The 26,370-nt window shown below is 40.6% G+C and overlaps 2 protein-coding genes across 2 annotated transcripts; one reads left to right on the plus strand and one right to left on the minus strand.

Moving 5' to 3' along the window:
* Positions 1 to 530: 530 nt before the first annotated feature.
* zgc:91910 (uncharacterized protein LOC445276 homolog) lies at positions 531 to 5,278 on the plus strand. Its single transcript, XM_034124597.1, has 4 exons — positions 531 to 654; positions 1,784 to 1,929; positions 2,709 to 2,830; positions 4,468 to 5,278. Exons 2-3 carry the CDS (start codon positions 1,795 to 1,797, stop codon positions 2,802 to 2,804), a joined length of 231 nt encoding a protein of 76 aa, XP_033980488.1. The 5' UTR covers positions 531 to 654; positions 1,784 to 1,794; the 3' UTR covers positions 2,805 to 2,830; positions 4,468 to 5,278.
* Positions 5,279 to 6,173: 895 nt separating this feature from the next.
* bmp8a (bone morphogenetic protein 8a) lies at positions 6,174 to 25,120 on the minus strand. The gene is made up of 7 exons (XM_034124598.1): positions 23,726 to 25,120; positions 17,743 to 17,935; positions 16,519 to 16,667; positions 15,580 to 15,759; positions 10,702 to 10,781; positions 7,295 to 7,405; positions 6,174 to 6,843 (listed from the first exon to the last, which is right to left on the minus strand). Exons 1-7 carry the CDS (start codon positions 24,255 to 24,257, stop codon positions 6,694 to 6,696), a joined length of 1,395 nt encoding a protein of 464 aa, XP_033980489.1. The 5' UTR covers positions 24,258 to 25,120; the 3' UTR covers positions 6,174 to 6,693.
* Between the last annotated feature and the right edge of the window lie 1,250 nt (positions 25,121 to 26,370).

Raw genomic sequence — 26,370 nt, forward strand, 5'->3', positions numbered from 1 at the left:
TAAGATTTCAGAATATACACTTTATTTCTGATTACAGATTTTTCATTACAGATTTTTGTGATACTTCACTTTGCACTATTATATCACATATTCATATCCGCTGAAACTATTTATAAAAACACAACTTTATGTGGATGTCTCTGCCAGCTTACTAAATGATAATTATTGACTCCATTTGTCTGGAATGCAAAAGTGTGGTTTGATTCAAGACCTATCTTATCATATCTAGAAAGACTCTTAAACTTATGTGACTTTAAGTCAAATACTATCACTCTTTTATTTTAGTTATTACTTTACATCCTTAGACTTGACAAGAGTTGGTATCAGATAAAGCTGTATCTGCATACAAGAAGGGACATTTTAAGAGTTTACCAGAACATGTAATTGTCCAAACTTTAAAGTGTAACATAGTCAATATAATGTTGGCGGATTCATTTGTATTTGTTGTCGCCTGCCTATGGTAGTCAAATTTAAATATATTGAGTCTGAAAACCACTGTATTTGTTTCGGTTCCTCCCCCGGCCTGCTGAAGGCGCTGCCGTGTCGCAGTCAGGTTTTCACTCAATGTGGCCCTTAAAACCCTTCTTTGAAGTTTCCTCTGGCATTCATAAAAAAAGACCGACAAAAGAGAGAAGAGAGAGTCAAATCTCGAAGGTAAATCCGCCTCAAAAAAACCAATACGTGTTCATTTATTCAACAGCCACACGTTATGTTGGCGATACCTAACAGCGAGTTGTATTTGAAACTGTTTCTTTTTATTACCCTTCCACATGGTATTGCTCTGTTGCTCAGAGGCTAACGTTGGCAGCTTAGCTAACAGTGTTAGCAAGGCGGTGCCGGTGGAAAGGCCTGTTTGGACGATGCTAAGCTAAACCGCTTGTTTTTAACAGCGTGCTAATTACTTGATAAAACAACGAAGTTAACATAGAAACATGTTATTTATTTCTTGAGCAGTTTGATAACTTAAGCGACATTTTAAATGTAGCATTGTCAACATTGATGACTAACTTGGCATTTGGCGAACAAAATAGCCATACGCAAAAACCCAACTTGTAGTCATATTAAAACTTGTAGTGTTGTTTATACTTTTTAAGAGGAAGTATCTGAGCTACAGTGCACTTAAAAATACTGTTAAATATGTAGACAACCAATTTACCACTGTTTAAAATGATGGAATATCCCACCATATGGTAAAAAGAGTTCCTCTGAGTTGACAGTTTATTCGATTAACTTGGCCTTGTAGTTCAGTGTAATACAACATGCCTGCAACCATCAAATCAAAGCAAACTTCCTCACATACTGAAGGTTCAGATAAAAGAAAACCCATTACAGATAGTAAATAAATAAGTAATGGTTTCAAAATAGATTATAAGCTGCTACTTGAAGTCTCTATAAGCTTGAATTTCTGTGTTTTATTTTTCTTTCTTAACCATGCATCTGCAGTTTAAGAGAGTACACAAAGGCTTACCTCTAAAGAAGAAGTGTGATTCTGTTTTTTGGTTATGTTAATGTAGCATTCATCTATTAATGTTGATGAAACAATTTAATCTGCTGGACTATTTTAAGATGCTTTTGAATAGTTTCTACTGAACCCCAACACAAATTCAGCTTGGATATTTTGTTGTTTTTCAAATTTGTGTAAAATAAGATTTGTCACCCCAAATATATATTTCATCCTGCATTTAAATAGGCTACACTATTGTCATTTTGTTGGCAAACAAAAGCTGTTCTCACAATCTGGGCCCTTTAAAATAATCATTGGTCTCTTATTTCCGCATGTCAGAGTTGAACGCCATGGCTCGCGGGCAGCAAAAGCTACAGTCTCAGCAGAAGAACCTCAAGAAGGCAGCAGACAAGAAGAAAGGCCAGGCAGCTGACCAGAAGACCGCAGCAATGGCCGCCCTGGTCCATACCTGCCCCGTCTGCCGGGTGAGTGCCAGCCGATGACTCAGATCGGATCTTGCTGAGGCTTGCTTTTTCTTCTGAACGTTTTTTTATAACTTCATCAGGTGTGTGTGTGTGTGTGTGTGTGTGTGTGTGTTAAAGATGCACCCATTGATTGAACACTGATGGCCTGAATATGGCCGTTTGTTATGCCAATAACTCTCACATCAGATTCTTGCCCTATGGCTCTTATGATGATATCTTGCTCTACCCACACATCATGCATGCCAGTTTGAATTACCTTTAGCGGTAATGAAGAATTCTTAAAGCTTAAGTAACCCATACTTTGTGTTTTTAATTTTTTTCAGTGATAGAAGATCTTGTAACTTGTCTAGGTATTATTGTCTAGTTAGTTTTTCAATAGTCAATGTTTAATTATGAACACAGTTTAATTTACATTTTTAGAAAGTTAGAAAAATGTCCTGCAATTGCTGTCCAGTTAACAGAATTGGATAATCACAATGATATGATGTAAAATGTGATAGTTTTGTATTTAAGTGATAAGTACTATTTTTCTGTGCATCCCAGTTGGAAAACAGAAAAAACTAAGAAATGTTGTCTAGCAATTAAATCTGCTAACATTTATATATTTTTTGTTAATCTGGTTTAACAAATTCTAAGTAATGTCACAGTAGAAACAGGATATTTGTAAGAATTTGTAATGTGTGTAACTATATATTTATTATGTAGATCATTTTTGTGTTTAATTTGCAACCACCGAAAAAATCTAACTAAAGCCATGATTTTTTTGTTTTGTTTTCCAGACACAGATGCCCGACCCCAAGACCTTCAAGCAGCACTTTGAGAGCAAACACCCCAAGTCCCCCATGCCCCCCGAGCTGGTGGACGTTCAGGCCTGAATGTCTGCTGACTGGATCTGAACCCGGTAAGACCGAGTAATAACGTTTTAAGAATCCTCTCAAAGTAAATGTTTTCGTATAATTAATTTAATCAAGGTGTGAACAAGATGAGATCAGAAATGGCTTATTAAATTCACCAAACCTCTTCAAAATAGTACTGTACCAAATATATTTAAGCACCATTTTGAATGTTAACAATCAACTTGCATTTGATTAGGCTTGCAAACCAGTTAATGGCAGCTGCCGCTGAAAATTAGTAATTCATTGTCTTATTCTCGCAAAAGTAATGACCTCTGATGCGTATTTCCCCATATTATTATTTTTTAAGATGTTAGCACGTCTGACTAATCCATAACAAGATCTAGAGCCAAGAAATTGTTATTTCAATGCATTATACATAAATATTATTAGGGATGCTCCGATCGATCGGTCACCGATCGAGATCGGCCGATACTCACTGTCTACCGATCGATCGGTGCTCTCTAAACATGCCGATCGCGAGAGCCGATCGTATGACGTAAAATACATGACACTTTTCTCAGTGCGCGGCAAAACAAGCTCGCCAAAATGGCTTCACCGGTCTGGCAGTATTTTAAGGTGTCTGAAAAAGACAGTAAAATAGCGGTATGCAACGTGTGTGTGAAGCAGAAATCCTGCAGCTCCACCCGCTGTGACGGACCGGTGAGCGGAGCAGAACACACACTAAGAGTTAGACCTAACACACTTAGCTATTTTATCTACCTCTGGAACAAGCTAAACTACAGTAGTTATAAATATATGTATTCTTCACTGTCGGGTCGCTCATTACTGGAGCAGTGAGCTGCATGAGATACTGACAGGCTGTCAGGAGAGAGAGAGAGAGGGGGAGAGAGGGGGGGAGAGAGGAAACGAGAGCGCTTCCGCTCATTTCTCCCGTGTTATTATCCAAAGTTAATGTACACTTGAATAATGTACTTCATTTTAATGTAATAATTATGTTAGTTGTTGTTTGTGGAAGCTCCAGTGAATGAGCCCCATTAACTGAGTTTTAAACATCACTTTAAATGGAAGATCCCCATAGGCCCCGCCCACTCGATCGGATCGGCGATCGGTATCGGCCGATACTGATTCCGGCGATCGGCCCCAAAATTGGCGATCGGAGCATCCCTAAATATTATATAGAAATCAATGTCGGGGACCTTTTACAGGTATGGCATATTAATTAGTGAGTTGGTGTCACCCCAGCATCTGACGAAAATTGGTTTGCATTCACGCACTGGCTCTAAATCAACCTTGGAACCTCCTCAGTGGGAAAGATGTAATATAGGAGTTACCAAACCTCATAAAACAACTGCCTAAGCAAAAAAAGGTTTTCACTGCGTTTTAAACAGGTTTCTCTCCTGCTTTAACACACAAAGGGATCCCCACACCGGTACTAACTAGATGGGCTAACAGCAACCTTACATTTTTTAGGGTGGTAACTTCATAAAAGTTGACAAGACATTTAAACTTAATTCAACAACGTCAAAAAGAGGTTCAAATGTAAAGAAAAAAAAAAGAAATCTGGTGCAGCCTTCGTACAAAAAGCAGGAAACTTGACTATAAAGAATATAAAAAGATGAACAATTTCACTTTTACATTTTTCCAACTCTAACATAATACTAAAAAAAACTGTTTCTTACAGATACCCAATGACCAAGGACAAACATTGAATCGCTGCACCTGAAGGATGTTGATGACGGACACTGGGACCCAACAGTATTCACGGACATCATTTGGGGATGGAGGGGGCTGTGGATGTGCTGTGTACGTACATGTGTGTTTTGTAAGAGAAGACAATAAGAGCGGGCAGAAGTACACCAGCATCCACTTTTATATTTATTACCTTGCTAATCCAGGTGGGGGAGGGGACCTGCAAAATGGCCTGCTATCACGGAATAAAACGAAATGTTTAACTAGTCATCTACGTGGACGTGGCGCTGCTGTTGAGTTTAAACCCTGTAACTCCAAATCATTTGATTTTCACATACACATGTTGCCTCAGCCATCAGTGCACACCATCCAAAAAGATAAAAGGGTTTAATGACAGAAAATATCTTAAAACGGCTAAAATCTGATTGTTTCATTTCTACTTTTATTTTTGTTAATTGTAAAATGTGGAATATGAGTCAGACTGTACAGCTCTGCCTCCTCTGAGCTGCGGCTCCACGGTGTCCACTCAGTAACACCAACTGTACCTCACGTTAAAAGCAGATCTCAGTTTGTTGTTTATTTTTCTCCTAAATTCTTCCACTTCAGCTGATGATAAATGTCCTCCTCTTAGGGTATGTTTCCCAACATAATCTTGGCAATAACACCATATTTGTCCAACTTCAGTTAAACCAAGACAAGATTTGCTCTCTGCTCATTTATTTTTATCAGCCTTTGGCAGTTTGCTTGTTACATGTTGAACAAAATGTTAATTGACTCAAAAGATTAAAGAAAATAGAAAAATATATGCTGACCGATTTTTGACTTTTTTGTTCATTATATATTCACTAACAGTCAAACACTTCTCTAATTTTCTTTCACTGTCCTTTTTTTTATTTTGAACCCTTTTCAATAAATTGAACAATGTCTTTAATTCAGGGTGTCCGGGGGGTCTTAAAAAGTATTAAAAGTTGATCAATTTAGCGAAAATTAATGCTATTAAAAAGTATTAAACGGCATTTTCCAAGGTATTACATTTTGTAGCTTGTTTTCAATGAGTATATAAATTGTCCAAAGAGGTTGTATTCTACAGTTTGCCTGAATGTAATCATTGCGTAGGTGTGTAGTGTGATTCTGTGTAGTTTATTTATGGCATCCCGTTGGATTTGACGTCATCTGAACAGGCCATCGCACGCTCACTGCTTGATAGCGCGCGAAGGCCCGTTTACGCCGGTTGTTAAACAACATCGTTATGGGGAAATGCAAGTTTGCGTCCAACTGGTTGGAAGATAAGGAGGAAGGACAATCAATACTGTATATAGTCAATGTGAGGTAAAGTGTGTCGCCAATGTAACCGGTTCAAACTCCAAGTGGCGATGAGGTCTTAAAATGTATGGAAAGGGTCTTAAAGGTCTTAAAAGGTATTAAATTTGACTTCAGGATTCCTGCATATACCCTGTTAATGTGATCGACTGATTTTCTGTATGAAAGGTGTGTTTTAATTACATTAAAGTGTAGTATATGACTAGATTATGTGTGTATAGTTCTGCAGCTATTATTTTAATAATCAATTTGTCTTTTGGTTTATGTGAGGAAAAAAAACGGAAATACCTTTTTCACATCACTACATTGAAATGTTATTGCATCATTTGCACTGCTCTAAATGTGTTCAGTCCTTTTTTTAATGAACACAAGTCAAAAGAAAATGTGAACTTATTTTATTATTAATTCAAAACAATTATACATATTCTCTTTATATAGACTTTAGAGCTGCAACAATAGTACTGTCCTTTAATGTCTTGTTTACAGTCATTAGCATGTTCTGCCATCCAATTTGCTATTCAAACCCATCTATAAGAAGACTGCTGTTAAGAAAGCCAAACAAGTTGTAGCTTTCCCAAGTTGGGTAAAGGTTGTCAAATACAGGTTTCTGCTATTGAGTGCAAAGGCCAATCATACAATTTGGACACAAACTAACACCCAACTATCAGAGAAAGCTAAAGTTTTGATTTGGAATCAATGGATTGGATTGAAAACACACAAGCCACTGATACTAAATCAGAACTCAAACACTAGTATTACAAATATGTTAAATTAGATTTATATTGCTTTGTAATCCAACTTGTTTACAGAAATATTTACTGCTGGAAAGAAATAATCCACCATGTACATTTTGATACAAATTTGACTCATAACTTTCCATGTGGAACCTTTTCCACTCTCACAGACACCCACAGGTCTTAACCACCATGTTGCGGTGTTTTTTGAGGATGACGTTGTTGTTGTCATCGTAGAAGAGGACGGAGATGGGGCTGAGCTTGGTGGGAGCGCAGCACGCTTTAGGAACCTCGTCCGGCTTCAGCAGGTGGACCTGCAGCAGAGAGAGGACACCGTTATTAACATTCAGGTATTTAACCAAAGCTCTGATCCTTAAATGTATCATAGGTAAAATAACTTATGACTGATATGTTTTATTCAGTTTTGTGGCGAGGTATGTTTTGGTCAGGATTCCCGAGTAACACTATATAACAATATTGTGATTTAAAAATGTATCAAATGTTGGTCTAGAAAGTAAACTGTCATTTGACAGCATTCATTTCAGCTGTCAAATGAATGCTTCTCAGTGTCAATTTTGTTTTGAAGTACAGTCCTTTTTTAAATATGAATTATCCCCAACACTCGGCACAACATTTTATAACAATTCAAGAAAACAGCATTAAAGGGTATTACATAAGAACAAATGTTTACTTCTCATAGAGTATTGTAGTATGAAGTAATTAATGATAAACTTTCAAGTCGATGTGTGTGTTGGCTGTACTGACCACTTGCTGGATGAGCGCGTGGTTGGTGGCGTTCATGCAGGAGCCCAGAGGGTAAAAGCACTCTCCGTCACAGTAGTAGGCTGAGTATCCAGTGGGGGCCAAGACCCAGTCCTGAGCAGAACCACAAGAGTCTAGTTACAGGCAGGGACATCACCACAACTATCTAGTGAACTATCACCACTATATAATATGATTAAATCAAGGAAGAATCAGAATGGCAACTATCAATAAGACATGGATAAGTATTTTCAACATACTATACTATGTCGTTTTTTCTGATATTTTCGACATACTATATTATGTCGTTTTTATAATAATAATAATAATACATGAGACTTATATAGCACTTTTCTAAAAACTCAAAGACGCTTTGACAAAAAGACGAGATCAACAAAAACAGAAAAGAGGGGGGGGGCTCTTGAGTGTTGAACAGGTGGGTTTTGAGTGATGTTTTGAATGCGGTGAGGGAGGAAGAGTCTCTGATGTGTTGGGGTAGTGAGTTCCAGAGGGTGGGTGCAGCAACGGAGAAGGCTCTGTCGCCCCAGGACTTGAGGTTGGTCCGGATGGGGGGGACAGGAGGTTGATCCGACTTAGGGGGGACAGGAGGTTGGTCCGACTTAGGGGGGACAGGAGGTTGGTCCGGTTTGGGAGGGACAGGAGGTTGGTCCGGTTTGGGAGGGACAGGAGGTTGGTCCGGTTTGGGGGGGACAGGAGGTTGGTCCGGTTTGGGGGGGACAGGAGGTTGGTCCGGATGGAGGGGGGACAGGAGGTTGGTCCGGTTTGGGGGGGACAGGAGGTTGGTCCGGATGGAGGGGGGACAGGAGGTTGGTCCGGTTTGGGGGGAACAGGAGGTTGGTCCGGTTTGGGGGGGACAGGAGGTTGGTCCGGATGGAGGGGGGACAGGAGGTTGGTCCGGTTTGGGGGTGACAGGAGGTTGGTCCCGGTTTGGGGGGGACAGGAGGTTGGTCCGGTTTGGGGGGGGACAGGAGGTTGGTCCGGATGGAGGGGGGACAGGAGGTTGGTCCGGTTTGGGGGGGACAGGAGGTTGGTCCGGTTTGTGGGGGACAGGAGGTTGGTCCGGTTTGTGGGGGACAGGAGGTTGGTCCGGTTTGGGGGGGACAGGAGGTTGGTCCGGTTTGGGGGGGACAGGAGGTTGGTCCGGATGGAGGGGGGACAGGAGGTTGGTCCGGTTTGGGGGGGGGACAGGAGGTTGGTCCGGTTTGGGGGGGGACAGGAGGTTGGTCCGGTTTGGGGGGGACAGGAGGTTGGTCCGGTTTGGGGGGGACAGGAGGTTGGTCCGGATGGAGGTGGGACAGGAGGTTGGTCCGGATGGAGGGGGGACAGGAGGTTGGTCCGGTTTGGGGGGGGACAGGAGGTTGGTCCGGTTTGTGGGGGACAGGAGGTTGGTCCGGTTTGTGGGGGACAGGAGGTTGGTCCGGTTTGGGTGGGACAGGAGGTTGGTCCGGTTTGGGGGGGACAGGAGGTTGGTCCGGATGGAGGGGGGACAGGAGGTTGGTCCGGTTTGGGGGGGACAGGAGGTTGGTCCGGATGGGGGGGGGGGGGACAGGAGGTTGGCAGCAGTAGAGCGGAGGGGGCGGGTGGGAGTGTGTCTGTGGAGGAGGTCAGTCAGGTAGGATGGGCCAGGTTATGGAGGGCTTTGTACGTCATCAAGAGGATCTTGTACTGAATTCTCTGGGGGATGGGGAGCCAGTGGAGCTTGATGAGGACGGGGGTGATGTGTTTATGATATTTTCGACATACTATGTTGTTTTTTCTGGTATTTACAACATTCCATACTATGTCGTTTTTCCTGATGTTTTAGGATGTTTATGCTAACATAGCATTTCAATTACTTGTACTCTGTGCGATGACAATAAAGTTGAATTTAAGGTTGTTTTTGATAAATGTTCGATTATGTTTTTATGTTCGATAATTTTTTCAGATATTTTCGACATAACTTTACTTTGACTTTTTATGGTATTTTCGACATACTATACTTTCGTTTTTTTATTTTCTATATATTATACTGCATTTTTATGTCTCATTATTTGAACACTGTGCAATGACAGTAAGGTTACTGTTGGTTTTTCAGAAAGGTTTAACACGACAAGTTAAATCTAATCTTATTTAGTCTATTATCCTTTTCGGCAATGACGTTTTTTTCCCGATGTTTTCAACATACTATGATGATATTTCTGATATTTGTTACATGATGTTCTATGTAGTTTGTTCTGAAGTCAGTCTTTTTTATGATAATTTCAAATTACTATAATATGTCTTTTTGTTATATTTTCAACATACTTTAGTGGGTAATCTTATGATGTTTTCCAAGTTATACTATCCTCTAGAGACCCACCCATTCATTTTGTCCTCTGTGGAGCACATTGGGGTTTGGTCCATTACTTTGAGGTTATACATGCCACTGCATTAAGTCCAATTGTACTCCACAGAGGACATCCTGGGCTTTTCAAACGTATGACATATGTGGGGGTGTGGCTTTGAAAAAGATAATTTCATTGTATTTCAAAATGGCGTCCATCAACACAAGCACTATTTATAGAAAGAGAAATGGTACGTTTGTAATTTTGCAATTACCAGTGTTGTGAGTTCAATATTTTAATTAATTATAGTAAGGGAACATCTTAGGAGTTAGTGTAGTGAGTTTCAGAGCAGTGTAATCATTATTTGACCTAAAACTACATGTTTTTATGGGGATTTGCTAACTTTTTATTTCCCCCATTTTACACAACACAAATGGAGTCCACTATGGGCCAAAGCTAACACGTAGGTTTCTGTAGGGTTCATGGCAGACGGATGCAGTGGGAAAACATACATCAAGTGTCCGATGTATCTCTGCATTTCAAAAAAGGATGGAGGGCTCAGTATTTGTTGCATTGAGTTGTTGTGCTCTAATGTTGTCTAAATGTACTTGTATGTTAATGTTGTTTGTATACTATGCTTCGCATAACTAACACCCGATGTCCTCTACAGAGGACACACAATAAAACAAAAATAAAAATATATTTTTAGATTTTGTCAGTCATTATGTTTATACCACCCTAAAGACTTGTGTGATAAAAAAAAAGGAAATTTGAAACCTTTTTCTTTCTGGGTCTCAGGAGATATATATATATATATATCTGCTTTTATGTTATTTCAATATACTGTTGGCTTTTCATAGATTTTTTGATTTCTTAAACGTTATTTGAATATTTTCAAAATGCTTTGCTTAGTATTTATATATATATAATAGTTTTTCTTCTTTTCAAAAGCAGCATGACAAATACATGTGAAGTTGTGTGAACAGGGTATATGTAGTATAATAAAACTGCATAAAAAAGTTAAATTGACCTAAAAAGTTGAACGCAAATATAAATCAAGACTCAAAACTTAAATGCAGAGCTGACCTTCCACCCCAGGTCGCTGAAGCTGACGTAGAGTTCATGTTTTTTACAGGGCTGAGCTCCGGTGTTTACAGGACTCCGATCTGAACAGAGAAGAAAAAAACATTTAGTTACATCAAAGTAAGTCATTTGATTTAATAAAAGTGAAGGGGTTCAATATAGGACTTTATATTTTGAGTCAACTTTTCTTTTGTAATTTTAAGGTTTAAAGTTGATAAACCACATCATGTGTCACCATGGTTTTGTTTGTACAAAGCTTTGGCAATAGTGTATGTCATTATGGTCATGCCAATAAAGCTATTTGAATTGAATAGAATTAAAAATGATATTACCCCAAATTGAAATCTGCATAATGTAATAGATGTATAGATTTTACAAACTGTTTTCCTCTGAAGAACCCATCTCCACATGACAGAGGATTTCCATATCGTGAAACTTAAAATATCCCAATAGATAGATACATCTCTTTGTAAAATTCCCAATCCTTGTAAAATGCAAACATCTTTTGGCCTGATCAACTCAGATTGAAGTTTTAGACAGTTTTTCCTGTGAAACAAGATTTAATGGTCTAAAAATGTTTATTTATTTTTAAAATATTATGTAATGGAACCTCCCATGAGGTGCCGCCGTTGCCTAGCAACCGTGACACGGAACAGTCTTTTGCTTTTGTTCTTTCATCAGATGATGACATCATAGCAAGGTGATGACATCATTTTGGAATGCCTTTGGTTTCAAAGCCATTTCCAAATGATGTCATGACAGCATTCTCAAAGGTTTGCAAATAGGACCCACATTCAGATTCCATATCGCTTTCGGTAGTTTTAACACACCAGTGCATTCAAAACATTTACAGAACACATCTAAGATTATCTGCAATAATTATTCAGGAACAATACCATGGATAGACAAGGAACACCACAGACAATGGAAACACTGGAGGTTAGGGTGGATAATGTTCGTCCCCAGGTGGAGAACTTTTATAAAAGCATAACTAAAGAACAGGTGCTGTTGTTAGATACCGGCACCCCGGATGACGCAACTAAAGTTTTGTTGGCAGAACTTGTTTTAAGCATTGTAACATCTGTGACTTCACACTTGTTGAAGGGTATTGTGAACACAAATGTTGTTGTGTCGGAGGAGAGTATTGTGCTAAGTATGGGCACCACACTCACTCAGAGTGTTGCCGACGTCTTGGGCTTGAAGAATCCTTCTGTGCAGAGTGTTAGCTCGAAGCGCTTGAGAACCTTGATCAGTAAAGAGGTTGTAAGAAGTCTCAACTCTTCCCTCACCAGAATGCGCTCTGCAGAGTTTACAATAAGCCAGCATGTCACTCAACCTAACAGACTTAATACTATGGTTGGTCATGCCACCAAAATGTTAAAGGAATTTGCCGCCAAGACGAGATTCTTGTGCTCTCTAACAAAAGAATACTTGCTGGCAGAATCAAAAAATGACAAAGATATGAGGCAGGCAAGCAACAGTGACCACTCTCAGTCCCCAGTCAAAAGTGCAAGGACTGAGACCCCAGAGAATAGCTCATCCCTTGGCAGCTCTGACTCTGCAAAAAGTAAAACTGTCCAGGACATAATCAATAAGGAGGTGAAAGAGATCATTGGACCTCTTTTGACTCCTGTGTCTGATACTGACTCCGAGATTGTGCAGTCTCAAAGCTCTCAGGAGAGTTCAGTTCTTGCAGACGATATTGCAATGGCAATAGCTGAAGGACTGGAAGGTTTCGAGGAGATGGCAGCTGCAGCAACCCCAACATCAGAAAGAGCAGATAAGCACAAACTTTCTTTGGAAGATATAGAGCACAAGATAAGGAACTTTTTTACGAAACACTTTGCAAAAGCATGGATACTTCGCATCTTTACACAACTGAAGTCTACATTTCAGAAGGGCTCCAAAGCTGACAGCAGGTCCACAGTGCAGTCACTTATGGATGATGTAGATCGTTTGCTTCAGCCAAGGGATGGGAAAAACACACAGGTTGGAGATCAGATTAGTGTGTTCAAGGGTCTTAACACTATTCCCAGTGCTGAAGTCCTTGTGTTCACAAAGGAACTGACTGATATCCTCCTCTCATACCTCCTCAAACATGAATTGCCTGATACTCTCCCAGGACAAATTCAAAAGCAGGCACCTCGCACATCAGTGGCTCCTCAGCCCTCAACTCACACTGGCACATATTTGTCACGTTCGAAGAAGCGTAGTGAGGTACAAAACAAAGTGTGGGATTTCATGGTACTCATGAAGTGGTGGCAGAAAACTCAGGTTGGTGGCCACAGTGATAGAGTACAAAGTGCCCTTAAGGACAGCCAGTCACTGGTACGAACATCGGTGAGAGTAGTTGAAACACCAAAGGAAACAAAAGCGGTAATCAAAATAGTCTTGCAGAGGCTGGTTTCGCGGATTTTTATGAAAGCTAAAGTGGACTGCGCCCTTGAAAACGTTAATGACATCGTTAGTCGTCTGTTGGAGAAAACAATGCCCGATATCGAGTGGGTTGATTTTGGTCCCAAACCTGGGGCCTTGAAAGATCTTGACAAGGCCATTTTCCGGGACTTATGTAAGGTGTACGGCTGCGCCGAAAAGGTGCTTAGCTGTTTGTACTTAGAGGATCCTGCACTACAGAAACACATTGCCGTCATCATCACATATCGGCTGACGACAACACCAAGAAAGGGTAGCCAAATCTGCAGATTCTTCTCCTCAGTGGGCAGAACCATCTCAGATGTCTGCAGGAAAGGGTCTTGTATTATTTAAGTGAAAGGGTTTTTGGAGGTTTACACCGGGTACTCCGGGTTCCCTGTGTTCAATGAATGAAACAAAAACAACAGCTGTATGTTGGGTTTTCTCCGGGACTCTCCGGTTTTCCCAAGTTCAATTAATATAAACATCTCATTAATTAAACAAAAAAACCCTAACCCTAAATTGCATTCATCTTCAAGGAAAAGGGATATTGAATAAATAAACCCTTTACATTTATTTTCTTAGGTGTTTCAACACTTAAAATACATAATCAAAATAAAATGTAACTAAATAACTTAAAAGCGTGTGTGTGTGTGTGTGTGTGTGTATGTGTACACAGGTTTCAACATGTATTTTAATGTTTAATGTTTTTATTACAGATTTTAGAAGTGAATTTCTAATCTGATATTTAAAGAAATAAACATCCATTTATATATGACTTACATGTGTCTGTGTCCATTTGAACGTGTCTTTTTATGAGTCTGTTTTAAGGATTTCGAAGTGTTACTGTATTTTTTTTTATAGGAAGAAAAGAACATATTTTGTGTGTAAGTGTCTAGTAACAGGAACTCAGATATCATTTGCATTCCAGTTTGGTTCTCACAGGGGACAAGTCCTCCCTTGTGTGTGTGACTCAGTGTGTTTTTGTGAAGCTGAGTGTCCCTCTGCAAGACATTAACGTGTCTCGGGGGGCAATACCCGGGCCTGTGTGTCTCTTCTGGGATCATGGGATCAGAAAAGGACTCCGAGTCGCCTCACTCCTCGGTGAGCGGCATCCCTAACCCTAAGTGCCGTGCGGCTGGCAAACGCCACGGCCGCATCTCCTTCCACAGCCTCTTCCACAGCAAACGGGGTGCCAGGGGCCCCAAAGGAGCAGCAGCCACCCCTTTATCCCATCTACACCAACATCACCACACACAACAACCGCTTCTCCCTTCTGCCTTGAGCTCAGCACCCCCTGCAGCCTCTGCTACTCCCACAACGACCACCGCCACAGCCACCACGACCCCCCAGGACGCCGCCTCCGGCACGCCCTCAGAGCCACTCTCCTCCAGCCAGCCATCCCTGGATGGAGCCCCTTCCTCTGGGGATGCCAGCCTCCTGGAGTGCCCCCTGTGCCTGGCTGGTTCCCTTTTTTGGTAGTGATTATCATTTTTGAAAAAGAATTATATATTTTTTTAATAATTACGATTTCTCCTGTTCTTCTTGAAGTATACCGTTTTTATTTATTATATGGCAATACTTTTCACAGCTTAATCTCATTTTATTTTATGTTAATAAAAAAGACATTCAGGAACATTCAACATGTCTGTATGCTATCTTTCTTTCCTGAAATTGAAATCAAAATAGTTTATCCTCACTGAGGGATTGGATTTTCTCAGAAACTGTCATGACAACTAGCCTTTTAGATTAAGAGATATATTGGTATATCTTAAATAGTAAGGGTTCATCTTTTGAGAATCATTAAGCGTGACTATGATCATTTTTAAAGCAGAAACAACAAATGAACTAGAAACTTGAGTTCATAGGATGAAAACACATGTTCTCTGGATTCAACACAGGGGCTTCCCTGCTACAGCCTCACTCAGTGTGGCAAACCAGTAGCATCAAGTTGCTAATGTTAGCATCAAACTTTATAAAATCACATTATTGAGTTAAAGGTGGGGTAGGTAATTCACTTCAGAAACACTTTTTGTTATATTCCATGGAATGCTCTTAACATCCCGATAGCAATGAATATATTAAATGCTTTGACAATAAATACATAAAAAAATCTGTGGAAGCCGTAGTACTGTAAAAAGCACGACCAATCATTTTCACCGGCCCGGCTAAAATAACTGGATGGCCTACCTGCCTGTCAGCCTTCCATCTGTGCACAAACTTATCTCATGCCCTCATTGGTCATGTGCGCGTTCGTGTGTGTTGGAGGAGGGGCTCTGTAAGGAAGTCTGAAGGAAGGGGCAGATTTTTATCGGCTGCGTACTTTCAAATTCTAGCGCACTTGAGCTGGTTTCTCCATTCTTACCTACCCTAAGTCAATACAAGTATAACGTTTCTACTTGAGTTTAAACAATGTAGCTCTGTCTATCTCTATTTTCATTGTCTGCTGATTTGCTTCTGGACGCTCACTTTGAATGCTGGGAACTGGGAGGTCATATTTGGGTTTCTTCCTGCGAGGATGTGGCTTGACAGCTCGTGGCGGGCGACACGGGACCTGACTCTCCCTGAAGAAGGTCACCATGAAGGGCTGCTTGGAGCGGGGGCCCCTGCGGCCCACCAACCCGATCCAGCCTGCAGACAGGGAGCGGTCTAGGAGAGGGCACAGGAATATGAATAAAGTTCAGTCTGTAGTGGTAGGAGCTATTTCAATCAACCATTTAAAATCATCAGGGTGTAAATCCCCAGGTGAGTACGTCACATAGTGATGGGCTGATGAAGCCTCATGAAGTGACATCTGGTGGCTTGTAAAAATGACAGCAGCACTTAAAGATAGGCCAAATCTCAAACAGCGTGATCATTTGTAATGGTTTTAGTCATGGTTTTCGGTCTTGCATTTTGAAATCTATTATGGTTTTGATCTGAAGCGCCAAACATACATTCTTTTGGTAACACAACAACTAAATGTACATTATTGGAAAAGGTAAAGCCCAGTCTCCACTCTGTGTTCCTGTGTTTTAACTTCATGGTTGATATTTATATAACATGTCATATAAATACATCATCTCTATATAATGTTATAGGAGATACAAATTCAGATAATTATTATTTGATATTAAAAAGAAAGGTTCTCATACGATGATGAGATGAGATGATGATTTTCAAAACATGTTGTACTATAAAGGTTTAACTCATTTGAAACAAATGCACCGGCACTTAATTTGCTGTGATAAAAGCATCCGCTAAATGAAATGGACCTACTAATGTGCGGAATAGAGAGTTTAGCTGTAAAACTGACCAACTGAAATACTAGCTTAGGTTGATCAGTCTTCTCTGCTTTTGAGCTTTACTTGCCCATCTATTACTTTACACCACCTAAGCGAGGGTTGTAACATTTACTTTTGCACTCACCCTCCTCTGTCTCCACATACAGACGTATGCCCAGGTTGCTGCGCGGGCGGAGCAGCCAGTTGTTGGAGGCCGTGGTGACGTCGAAGGCCAGCCAGCCCTCCTGTCCTGCGGGCACCGACTGCATGTCCAGCAGCACCAGCTCCGGCTCTCTGAGAGAATACACAGGAAATAATATCAATGAGTTTTAAAAAGCTGAAAGTGAAGGACATATTAAAGACTATAAAGACAGGACATCCCTAGCATTCCTCTTATAGATCTCCTATCATGCTATTTTTAGGCATATATTATGGGTCTCAGATATATACAAATATATAAAAAACATGTCTATGATGTGTTTTGCTCAAAACACCAAACAGATCATGCATTTTAGACATCCCTCATATCCCTCTATTTCAGCCCTGTTAGAGAATGGCTGATTCTCTGCTGGCCCCGCCCCCTTTTGAGCAGCAGGGACCCTGTGAGTTCTGTGACGAGCTCTGCTCAGATGCAGCTAGATGCTAAAGGATTATTTCTGAAACAGTATGGAGCTCAAATGCTTATTTTCTTGCGGGTTTACTACAAGGTGAGCTCCTTTCTTTATTTCCTGCTTTTTTGCACACACTCTCTCCAGTACAGGTTAGCTCTGAGTGTTAGTGATGCTTGCTAATGTAAAAAAGACCATATTACGTCCAAAACACGTCGCGCATTGTTTCTGATAGCGACGTTTCTGATAGGGCCGTGGGTGTAAAGCCAGCCCACATTGCCGATATGACGTCATATCTGTTGTACCCTCGTTTTTAGAGATTTGGGTACGGCGGGAAAGAGAGAGGGTTTTGTTTTCTGACACTTTGTGAGTTCCCTGACACACCAGGGACACTTATTTATGTATATAAGACATCAAAACAATGCATTTTGCATGATAGGTCCCCTTTAACTCCTAAAATCAGGCAATATTATTATTGATTAGAGTTTAATACATAAAAGTAATCTTAATATAAAGAGGAGTCCAGAACTTTTAAGAGTAGATCCTAGATTGCTACAGAAACAAAGGTAAGCTACACCTGTGCCGTGGTGAAAGATGTATTCAGATCCTTCACTTAAGTACGATTACAACACTGTGAAAATACACCTCTAGTCGTCAAAGTCATGCATTTAAAGCTTACTAAGGTGAAACATGAATTAAAGGCATCAAGAGAACATTCTCTCTATTCTTTCTGCAGTCAAAAGTTCCCTGTCAGTGTTCACCTGTGTCTGTTGTCTCTCTGGATCTCGTAGACGGAGATGTGCAGGGTCCGGTTGGCCCTCTGGCCCATCGTCAGGGTCTTATAGATCCTAAACTCTGCTGCCGTCACCGTCTCCCCCTGAGGGAGGGGCGTCAGGTCGAAGCGAAACTCCTTCCAGTACGGACGAGGCTGCAGGAGGTCTCGCTCCTGCTCCACTGCAGAGACAGAGACACATTATTGTACTTACTATCAATAGTCATATATAGCAACTACTCTTAATGGGGTCCACATAACTAAACACTACATCATAATGTAAAACACATTGTTATAAAAAAATGTACAAAAACACTTAATCAACACCATAAGACAAACTCAAGATAACATGTACCAACAGTTCACTTTATCTAGATTGGCCAGTATAACATGTTATACTGCTCAAAACAATAACAGTATGAGCCCTCAGTGTGTGCTGTGACCATAGACTGTATATATAAAGGCTGTGACTGATCAAATAAATGAAATAAAAATAAGAAAACATATTTATATGTGTTGTACTTTTTAAACAAGCAGTGCTTAATTATTCAAAACTGACAGTGACCTGGTGAACAATGACATTCATACAAAGGCTAATAGATTAATAATGTGGTCACTGGTCATTAAATAAAAAGTCAGACTTTAAAGTCTTTAAAATCCACCCTACAAATAAATCTATAAAAAAGCAGGGATAAATACAAGTCAGAAAGATCAGGTGGGAAGTTTTGTTGTTGATCAAATGTGTCGGGAAGAGACACAAGAGGCGTGAGAGGAAACAGAAAGGGGAAAGTCTTAGTTTGAAACAGATGTAAGAGGACACTGGAGACAGAGAGTAACAGAGTGAAGGTGTGGAGGAGGTGACATCACCGGGAGATGAGTCAATGACACAGAGGAAGGATGAGTATTCCTCCATTACTTCAGAAACACTGGCAATACAATGATTGAAAAGTACTTCAAAAGGGGTCGTAAATGATATACTTCAAAGCATACTGTATACTGTGTAGTTCATTCTTAACCATCAATACATTATGTGTTATGAGATCATTTAGTAAGTTCACTTAGATATCAGGAAACATTTAGTGGAGTAAAAACAACAATATTTATTTCAGAATTATTTTGAAGCATAAAATGGAAATACTTACACATTTTGGGGAATACACATTTTGCTTTTTGTATTTGTGAGGAGATATCTAATATATTTACAGTTAATATAGAGCTACATTCACTAGAGTGTAAGTTAAGTTTAGCATGGGGATGTTGCCCCTGGTACCAATACAAATAAAGATATTGAATGAATGACTTAGAGTATTTCTACAGTGAAGTTTGGATACTTTACTGAAGTAACATTTTTAAATGCTTCTTCTACCAGTGTTCCACTTTACTGAACCGTAAGAAGGGGCAGTGTCTTTCATAAAGGCACCTCAACGGCTGCTGTTTGACAGATTAGAGAACGTGTGATGTTCAACTTCATGTGGCCCTCTGTTAACGAAAAATATGGAGATCCAGAAGTGAGCTGGCAAACGCACACCATCCTACACCCATTATAAATATGAAGCCATGCAGTGTGTGTGTCCTTGTGGAACCCCACAGGGACACGAAAGGCTATGGGCACTGGGGTTTGCACACACACACACACACACACACACACACACACACACACACACACACACACACACACACACACACACACACACACACACACACACACACACACACACACACACACACACACACACACACACACCACACACACACACACACACACACTGAATGGTTAATAGAGATACTAAAGACAGGACATCCCTGATGGTTTGGGCGTGCTCATATCAGGACACAACACACACACACACACACACCACCACACACACACACACACACACACACACACACACACACACACACACACACACACACACACACACACACACACACACACACACACACACACACACACACACACACACACACACACACACACACACACACACTGAATGGTTAATAGAGATACTAAAGACAGGACATCCCTGATGGTTTGGGCGTGCTCATATCAGGACACACACACACATACACACACACACACAGCAGTAATTAGAGACACTTAGTGCTCTGAACCACAGCAGCTGCTCAGCACACACACCACTAATTGCAGCCCTCTTGGTATTTTTAGAGTCGCTCCCTCCACAGCAGTATTTTCATCTCGCTTCGGACCGTTTCCTTTTTTCTTTTTGCTCGGTGTGTGTCAGCGGGCCTTTAATTCTAACCAGCTGTGTCTTCCCATTACATATGCGTAGGAACACACACCAATGCCTGTTTGATTCAACTTACATGAACTACACACACTGATTACATTTCAGTCAGACAACTCACGTGTTTCTTTAACATGTTTATTAGAAGCAGCATATAGTTGAGTTTGGCGTCTAGGCTCGGGCCTCATCACTCCACAGATATACATAGCATGTATAGATATACGTATAAAGAGCATTCCTCTCAGAAGCACTACATTAAGGGGATGATTAAATAACTAACCCCCAGAGCCTACAGGTGGAAGCTGGGGTGGAAGCTGATCTTGAGTATCAGGCAAGCAGCAGCGACGTGGAAGTAGCAACAGCAAGCAACATAGAGATCTGGCAAGTTAAATAGAGCGGCGTATTAGGAGACTCTGTTTGGTTGGTTGTAGAGTGGTAAGGGGCGTTATATATGAATGCAGCATAAGTGCTCGAGTTGACTGCCTGAACTAGCTCGCAGGCTTCGCCCCATTAGTGACAGAAAACTAAACTTTATAAAGCATATCTGCAGAATATCATTCAACAAGTGCAAAAGCTCTATGGAAAACTACAGTTGGGACCATCTGAGCAGTGGTGGAATGTTTCCAAGTTCTTTTAACTCAAGTAAAGTACTTTTACATTTTCAATTTATATCACTTTATACTTCTACATCTCCAGATTTGTGAGGTAAAATGTACTTTCCAGTTCACTTATGTGACAGCTTTAGCTAGATTGCAGATATAGTTATTAATAAAATACATAAATCAACAAATATGTTAGTTAATATTTTTGAGTTCTTGCTACCCAGCAGTTTATGAAGTTATTGAAATAAGCTCCATCTTCACCAGATGAAACCCTCAGGTGATATTAACAGTTATGCATAAATGCTGATGTTATCAAATTAATTTGAAATGGGCCTTTCTGCATCTTGAGTACCTTTACTGTTGATACTTAAAGTATATTTTGACGCTTATGCTAAAATTGTAGGACTTGTAACAGAGCATTTTTTACATTAGAGTATTGCTACATTTGCCTTAGTCAATTATCTGTATAACCACTGCATACAAGTCAGATAACAAAAATATTTTCAATGACTATGAATGCAAGTTATATGCAAATACACAATTAACCTTGTAGATTTATCTCATGTCCTCGAGTCTCTGTGATGTGTTCACTGTTCAGTCACACTTCTGTAGAACTGTACAAAGCTTCACCGTCTGAAGGGAAACCCTGGCGTGCGCTGTGGGTTTTTATTGAAGGCGTGAGTCACCTTTGTTTACAACATCGTTCAGTTAGGAGGATGAAATGCACTGTGAGGTGTTGACTGATTAATTTAAGGCCTGCATTTTCTTCTCCAAAACAGAAGAGGATTTCAGAAAAAGGAAACCCTTCATTTGATGCTCATTAGAGACACCGAGCACAGAGATGTTTCCCACGGCAACTGGGTGGAGATCACCATCCAATTCCTAAAGAGCTGGAGGAAGGAAGCCATTGAGACAAGGATGTTTAATTTTTTTATGCCATGACAGATAGGCATCAGTCAGGCTGCTGGGAGCTTTGGACGGAAACCAAAACAGTCCCAGGATCTGGGTGTTTAACAGTATTTATAATATATTTAGGGAAGCAAATATAAGATATTTATACATATTATATATATATCATTATATTTATGTATATCTTTTAGTAATGTTTCTGAGACAGCTTGTATATTATCATTTGACCACTCAACAGGATGAAAGATTAGCGATGCGTAGTTTGCCGCAGCAGCGAGGGTGGTGGAATGCTGGGTGGAAACGGAAACCTACCAATATAGTTCATCCCTACTGGCATTGGTTTTATCCTCTCTGTAGGGGTGAATGTTTGTGGACATTTTCAAAGCGAGGAAACTGAAACGGTAGCAGATGACAGTGTCAGTGTCATCAAGTTCACAAGGTGTAATTTCATCCTCATAGAGTTGCCCTTTGGTAGCCAAACTGTGGAGTCAAACTGCTAATTCAATACTGATGATGTTTCTAGGAAGTCGCTTTCCATATTTAAAATACAGTTTTTGCTTACTTGCCAAAAGTTAGAATAGAAGATTGATACCACTCTCATGTATGTTGGAAAATATAAAGCTAGTAGCCAGTAGCCATTTATCCTATAGTTTAGCATAAACATTAGAAGCATGCGGTGACAGCTAGCCTCTAAACTAAATGTGCCTGCCACCATTTCTAAAGCATAGTCATTTGCATGTTACATTTGGTTTATTTGATCTGTACCCAAACAGAAATGTAAAAACAACATGTGTGGTTTTGCATAGGGTTATGTCTGTGGTTGGTCGCCTCCGGCCAAGTTATAGCAGGAAAATAGGTATAGCCACGCTCTTAAACTACAAGGTTCGGCGATTTTTGGATATATTCAACAAACAAGATAAAACAATAAATAAAAGAGCTTTCGAAATGCTGGCAGGTTGCTTATGCTAACCTTCAAACAGAGCCAGGCTAGCTGCTTAACAGGATACATGCTAAGCTAAGCTAGTCGCTTGCTGGCTCCGTCCTCGCCTCTTTTATTTATTTTACTTTAATGTTTCAGCTGGTCAAGGTGGAACTTATTTTTACAACTATATTGTATGCATTATACTAGTTGTTGTGCCATCCTTGAACAATATTTTGCAACCCATGTATGTTTTTTCTGTAAAATCTTAACATCAAAATGAACTCATAACTACAGCTGATAAATGCAGTTTAATAAAAAAAAGTACAGTATTTTTCCTGTGAAATGAAGTGAAGTAAAATCATAGAGTAGGCTTAAAATTGAATTACAAGTACAACTCATGCTACGCATTACTTAAAATTGAATATAAAGTGCGATCCAACAGCATGTGAAGACACACTAGACATACTCAATCCCCCCAAATGTGGGGCTCATCAGTCAGACAGCAAGACTACGGAGTGATAGTGAGTGACATTAAGGTACAGTAAAGAGGGAAAGGTTTGACAGCTCACTTATATATACTGAAGAAAATAAATATCCAACAATAAAATATTTGATGATTTACATTTTCCTTGAAATATTCCTTGAATTATTTCATTTTGAAATAAATAATGTTGAGTAATTAACAGTTATTTTTTTAACTGTAGCTTGGACCGTAACGAAGTGATCGATACAGTCGGCTGATTCATCGAAGATGTTTTGCTAAAGCTAACTTCAGTGTAAACAGTCCACTGGTAACAGAATACTTGAAAATCTGTTAGTAATAGAGGTGGGAGTACTCAGATCTTGTACTTGAGTACCAGAGTGTAGAGATACTCTGTTACAAGAACAATGACTTTGTATACTGCAGGGTAGCTTGTGCATACTCCAGGTGTAACTAAAGTCTGATTTAACTCAAATCTGCAAAGTAAATAGAGGTACAAAATAAATGTAGTGGAGTAAAAGTACACGATTTACCTCTGAATTGTAGTGGAGTAGAAGTAGAAAGTAGCATTAAATATAAATACTCAAGTAAAGTACAAGTTCCTCAAAATTGTACTATACAGTACTTGAGTTAATGTGCTTAGTGACTTTACACCACTGGTTAGTAGGCAGTAAGCAGTAGCCACATACAGATTACTATGCAGTACAAAGTATGACATTTTTAAAGATTGCCCAGGAATGCCAACTGCCTCACTTCCTGAGTGGCTCTTTCCCCAGGCATTACCTCCAGGTATGAGGTCACAGATTACTCACCCAGGTTGACGAAGCTCATCACCGTGTCAGCCTCGCTGACCACTGTGCCCAGTGGGGGTTGGTGGGTGCTGAGGGTCGGCAGGACGGAGTGGCTGACCTGAACCAACCTCTCTGCCCCTCCAAACCTCCCCATGCCGGGTCCGTTCACAATAATTTCATTCCTTTCATCCTCCCCATCAGCAGACATGGCGTGGTACAGGTCGAGCATGAATAGTGGCGCGGAGGAGGGCGGTCGCAGCGGGGGGTGAGGTCTTGGTCGCACTGGTAGACCTAAGATGGACAAGATCTCCTTCTGCATCTCCTTCTTCTCTCGGCCGCTGAGCCTTCTGAAGCTGGAGTGGACCAGGGCCTCAGCCTGCTGGCTCCACAGGGAGAGGCCGAGCAGGAGCAGCAGGGGCAGCAGCAGCAGGGTCCTGGGGTGGAGGAGAGGCTGATGGGGTCTGGAAGATAATCTGCTGCTGCTTCTGCTCAACTGCTGCCGTTTCCTCTTGCTGCAAAGACAAGGGAAGCTGTGGGAGACGTCTGAGTCCATGGCTGTGGTGGCTGGCAAATCTAGATTTATAAAGTAAATAATAATCCGCTTCTTTTTTACTTTATTCAGTTTATCTTCCCTTCAGTGTTTCCAGACTGACAGCAACAGTGTTTGTAACTCGCTTTGGTTTGTCCTCCTGTTCCGGACAGATGCTGATTTATGCCTGATGTGTTTAGAGGAGAGCTGGCTCTGGACAGGACGTGTTTACCGCCTTAAGCTGCCTCTGTTTATCTCTCCCTCCCCCCTTTTTGCCTTCCTCTCTCCCTCGGCTACCTTCTCTAATCTTGAAGAGAAAAAAAATCTCCTCACCCTCTGATCCACTTCTCTCTCACCTTGCAGTCGTGCAACAGAAGAAACAGAGATAATGAGAGTGAGGGCATAATTACAAGGTTCCACAATGTGTTTTGAATACAGACAAACTATGCCCCTGTGGAAGATTGGTCTTAGCTTTGAAGTTGTAAACTTGGAGGATGGAAAGCAATTTCAGTGATGAGCAGGTGCCCCAGAGATTGGAGTGAAATCTGAGAGCTGTGTCATCAGATCTGCTTCCAACCCTCCATTGCCTCCCAAGGAAATAAAGTTCACACTTGTCAACGATCAACTAGATACCTCATGGGAGTCATCATTCACTGCTGGAAGCTTTTATCCAGTCCTCCTTGGGTACTTCATCATCCATTCAAGACGACTCCCCACCCACACATCTCCAGATGTCTCTCTTAATCCAGTTTATAAAAAAACTCCAGAAAATTGTTTCCTGATTTTAATCCTTGTCCACGGCCAGAGGTCTCTTGTAGCTCTTGTGCACACTCTCACAGCATCTGATCTGAGCAGCAGTGAGTGTGTCCTGTGTATGAGGCTCAGAGAGTGTTACAGTTGTTCATAACCAGGAGGGAGTTTCCTTCCTAGCCTCCGCCTCTCTGTCTTTTTCAAGTCTTTAAACCTACATCCCATCCTCACCCCTCCCAGTGGTCTCCCAGTGAGACCTCATCTCTCTCCTTCTTACCTCCACCCATCTATCTTTTCATCTCCTCATGACTGCTTCCTTTCATAGCTACTCAAAGTGAAGTCTCAGGCGGCTTGGTGGGAAGTACGTCAATTGGCCTGATGGCCCTGGTAAATAGCAGAAATTCTCTACTTACTAGCGAAAGAGATTCAAAGTGTATTTAATTTCTCTACAGATGTCAAGACTTAAAAGGAGGGCGAGAGGCGAAAGCTGGGAGGGAAACCACCTCCTGGTCATGAACAACTTTTACACATATTTAAAATACACTCACAATGTTGCTGAGCTCTGCTCTAAATGCACCAGAGCAGCGAGAAGATACTACTTACCTCGAAGAAGTCCAAAATACAACTGAATACATTAACAATAACAACGTAAATAATTTACCAAATTAGTTGATAGAAACTACTTTGAAGTACCTTTTTTTTTAAAAAACTGCTTAGCTTTCCTATTTTGTGGGTCTTAGCCAAAGATCTTTAAACATACTTAAAACCACTGAGAGAACTGTGTGGCTACTGTAGCTCTTGCTAGCTTATATAAAATCGTTTTTTAGCTAGCTACCTTGGTAAAGCCAATTTTCTTTCTAGAACTAAACCAGTAAATGCAGTGTTATCGTCTTCATTCTTTGCAACATACCACTATAGCATCATAGTATTTTAACACTTGTATCAGTAATTACCTTAGCATAAGTTTTTTAGCTAGCAAGCTCATTTGAAGAAAGCTAATTAGCTAAAAATGTATTCAAAACTTCAACTGCAGACGTGAAAATGTTATGGACAGTGTCTGTAAACGTTATTAGTAGTATCTAGCTTACTTTTTTAGGCTTGCCAGTTAAACACTCCATCCGTAATTGTTATCAAAATGCAATCAACCATACTTTAACTACCAAGTAAGTGCGCATCGAGCTAACAATAAAGACCTTGGGTAGGCTAACCTTTGAACACTTCTGAAGTGGCAGGTTTTTGGTCACTGCCGAGTCGCTCATTAGTTTGCAGTAGCCAATGCAAACACTCTCTGTGCTGTGTGCATGAGCGTGTTGAAACCGAAAGAACTTGCAGGGAGAATATGACTCAAATATAGTAGAGGCTCAGCCCTGTGCCAGCCCGTGTTTGT

This window comes from Trematomus bernacchii, unplaced genomic scaffold, assembly GCF_902827165.1.
Source record: "Trematomus bernacchii unplaced genomic scaffold, fTreBer1.1, whole genome shotgun sequence".
Lineage (NCBI taxonomy): Eukaryota > Metazoa > Chordata > Actinopteri > Perciformes > Nototheniidae > Trematomus > Trematomus bernacchii.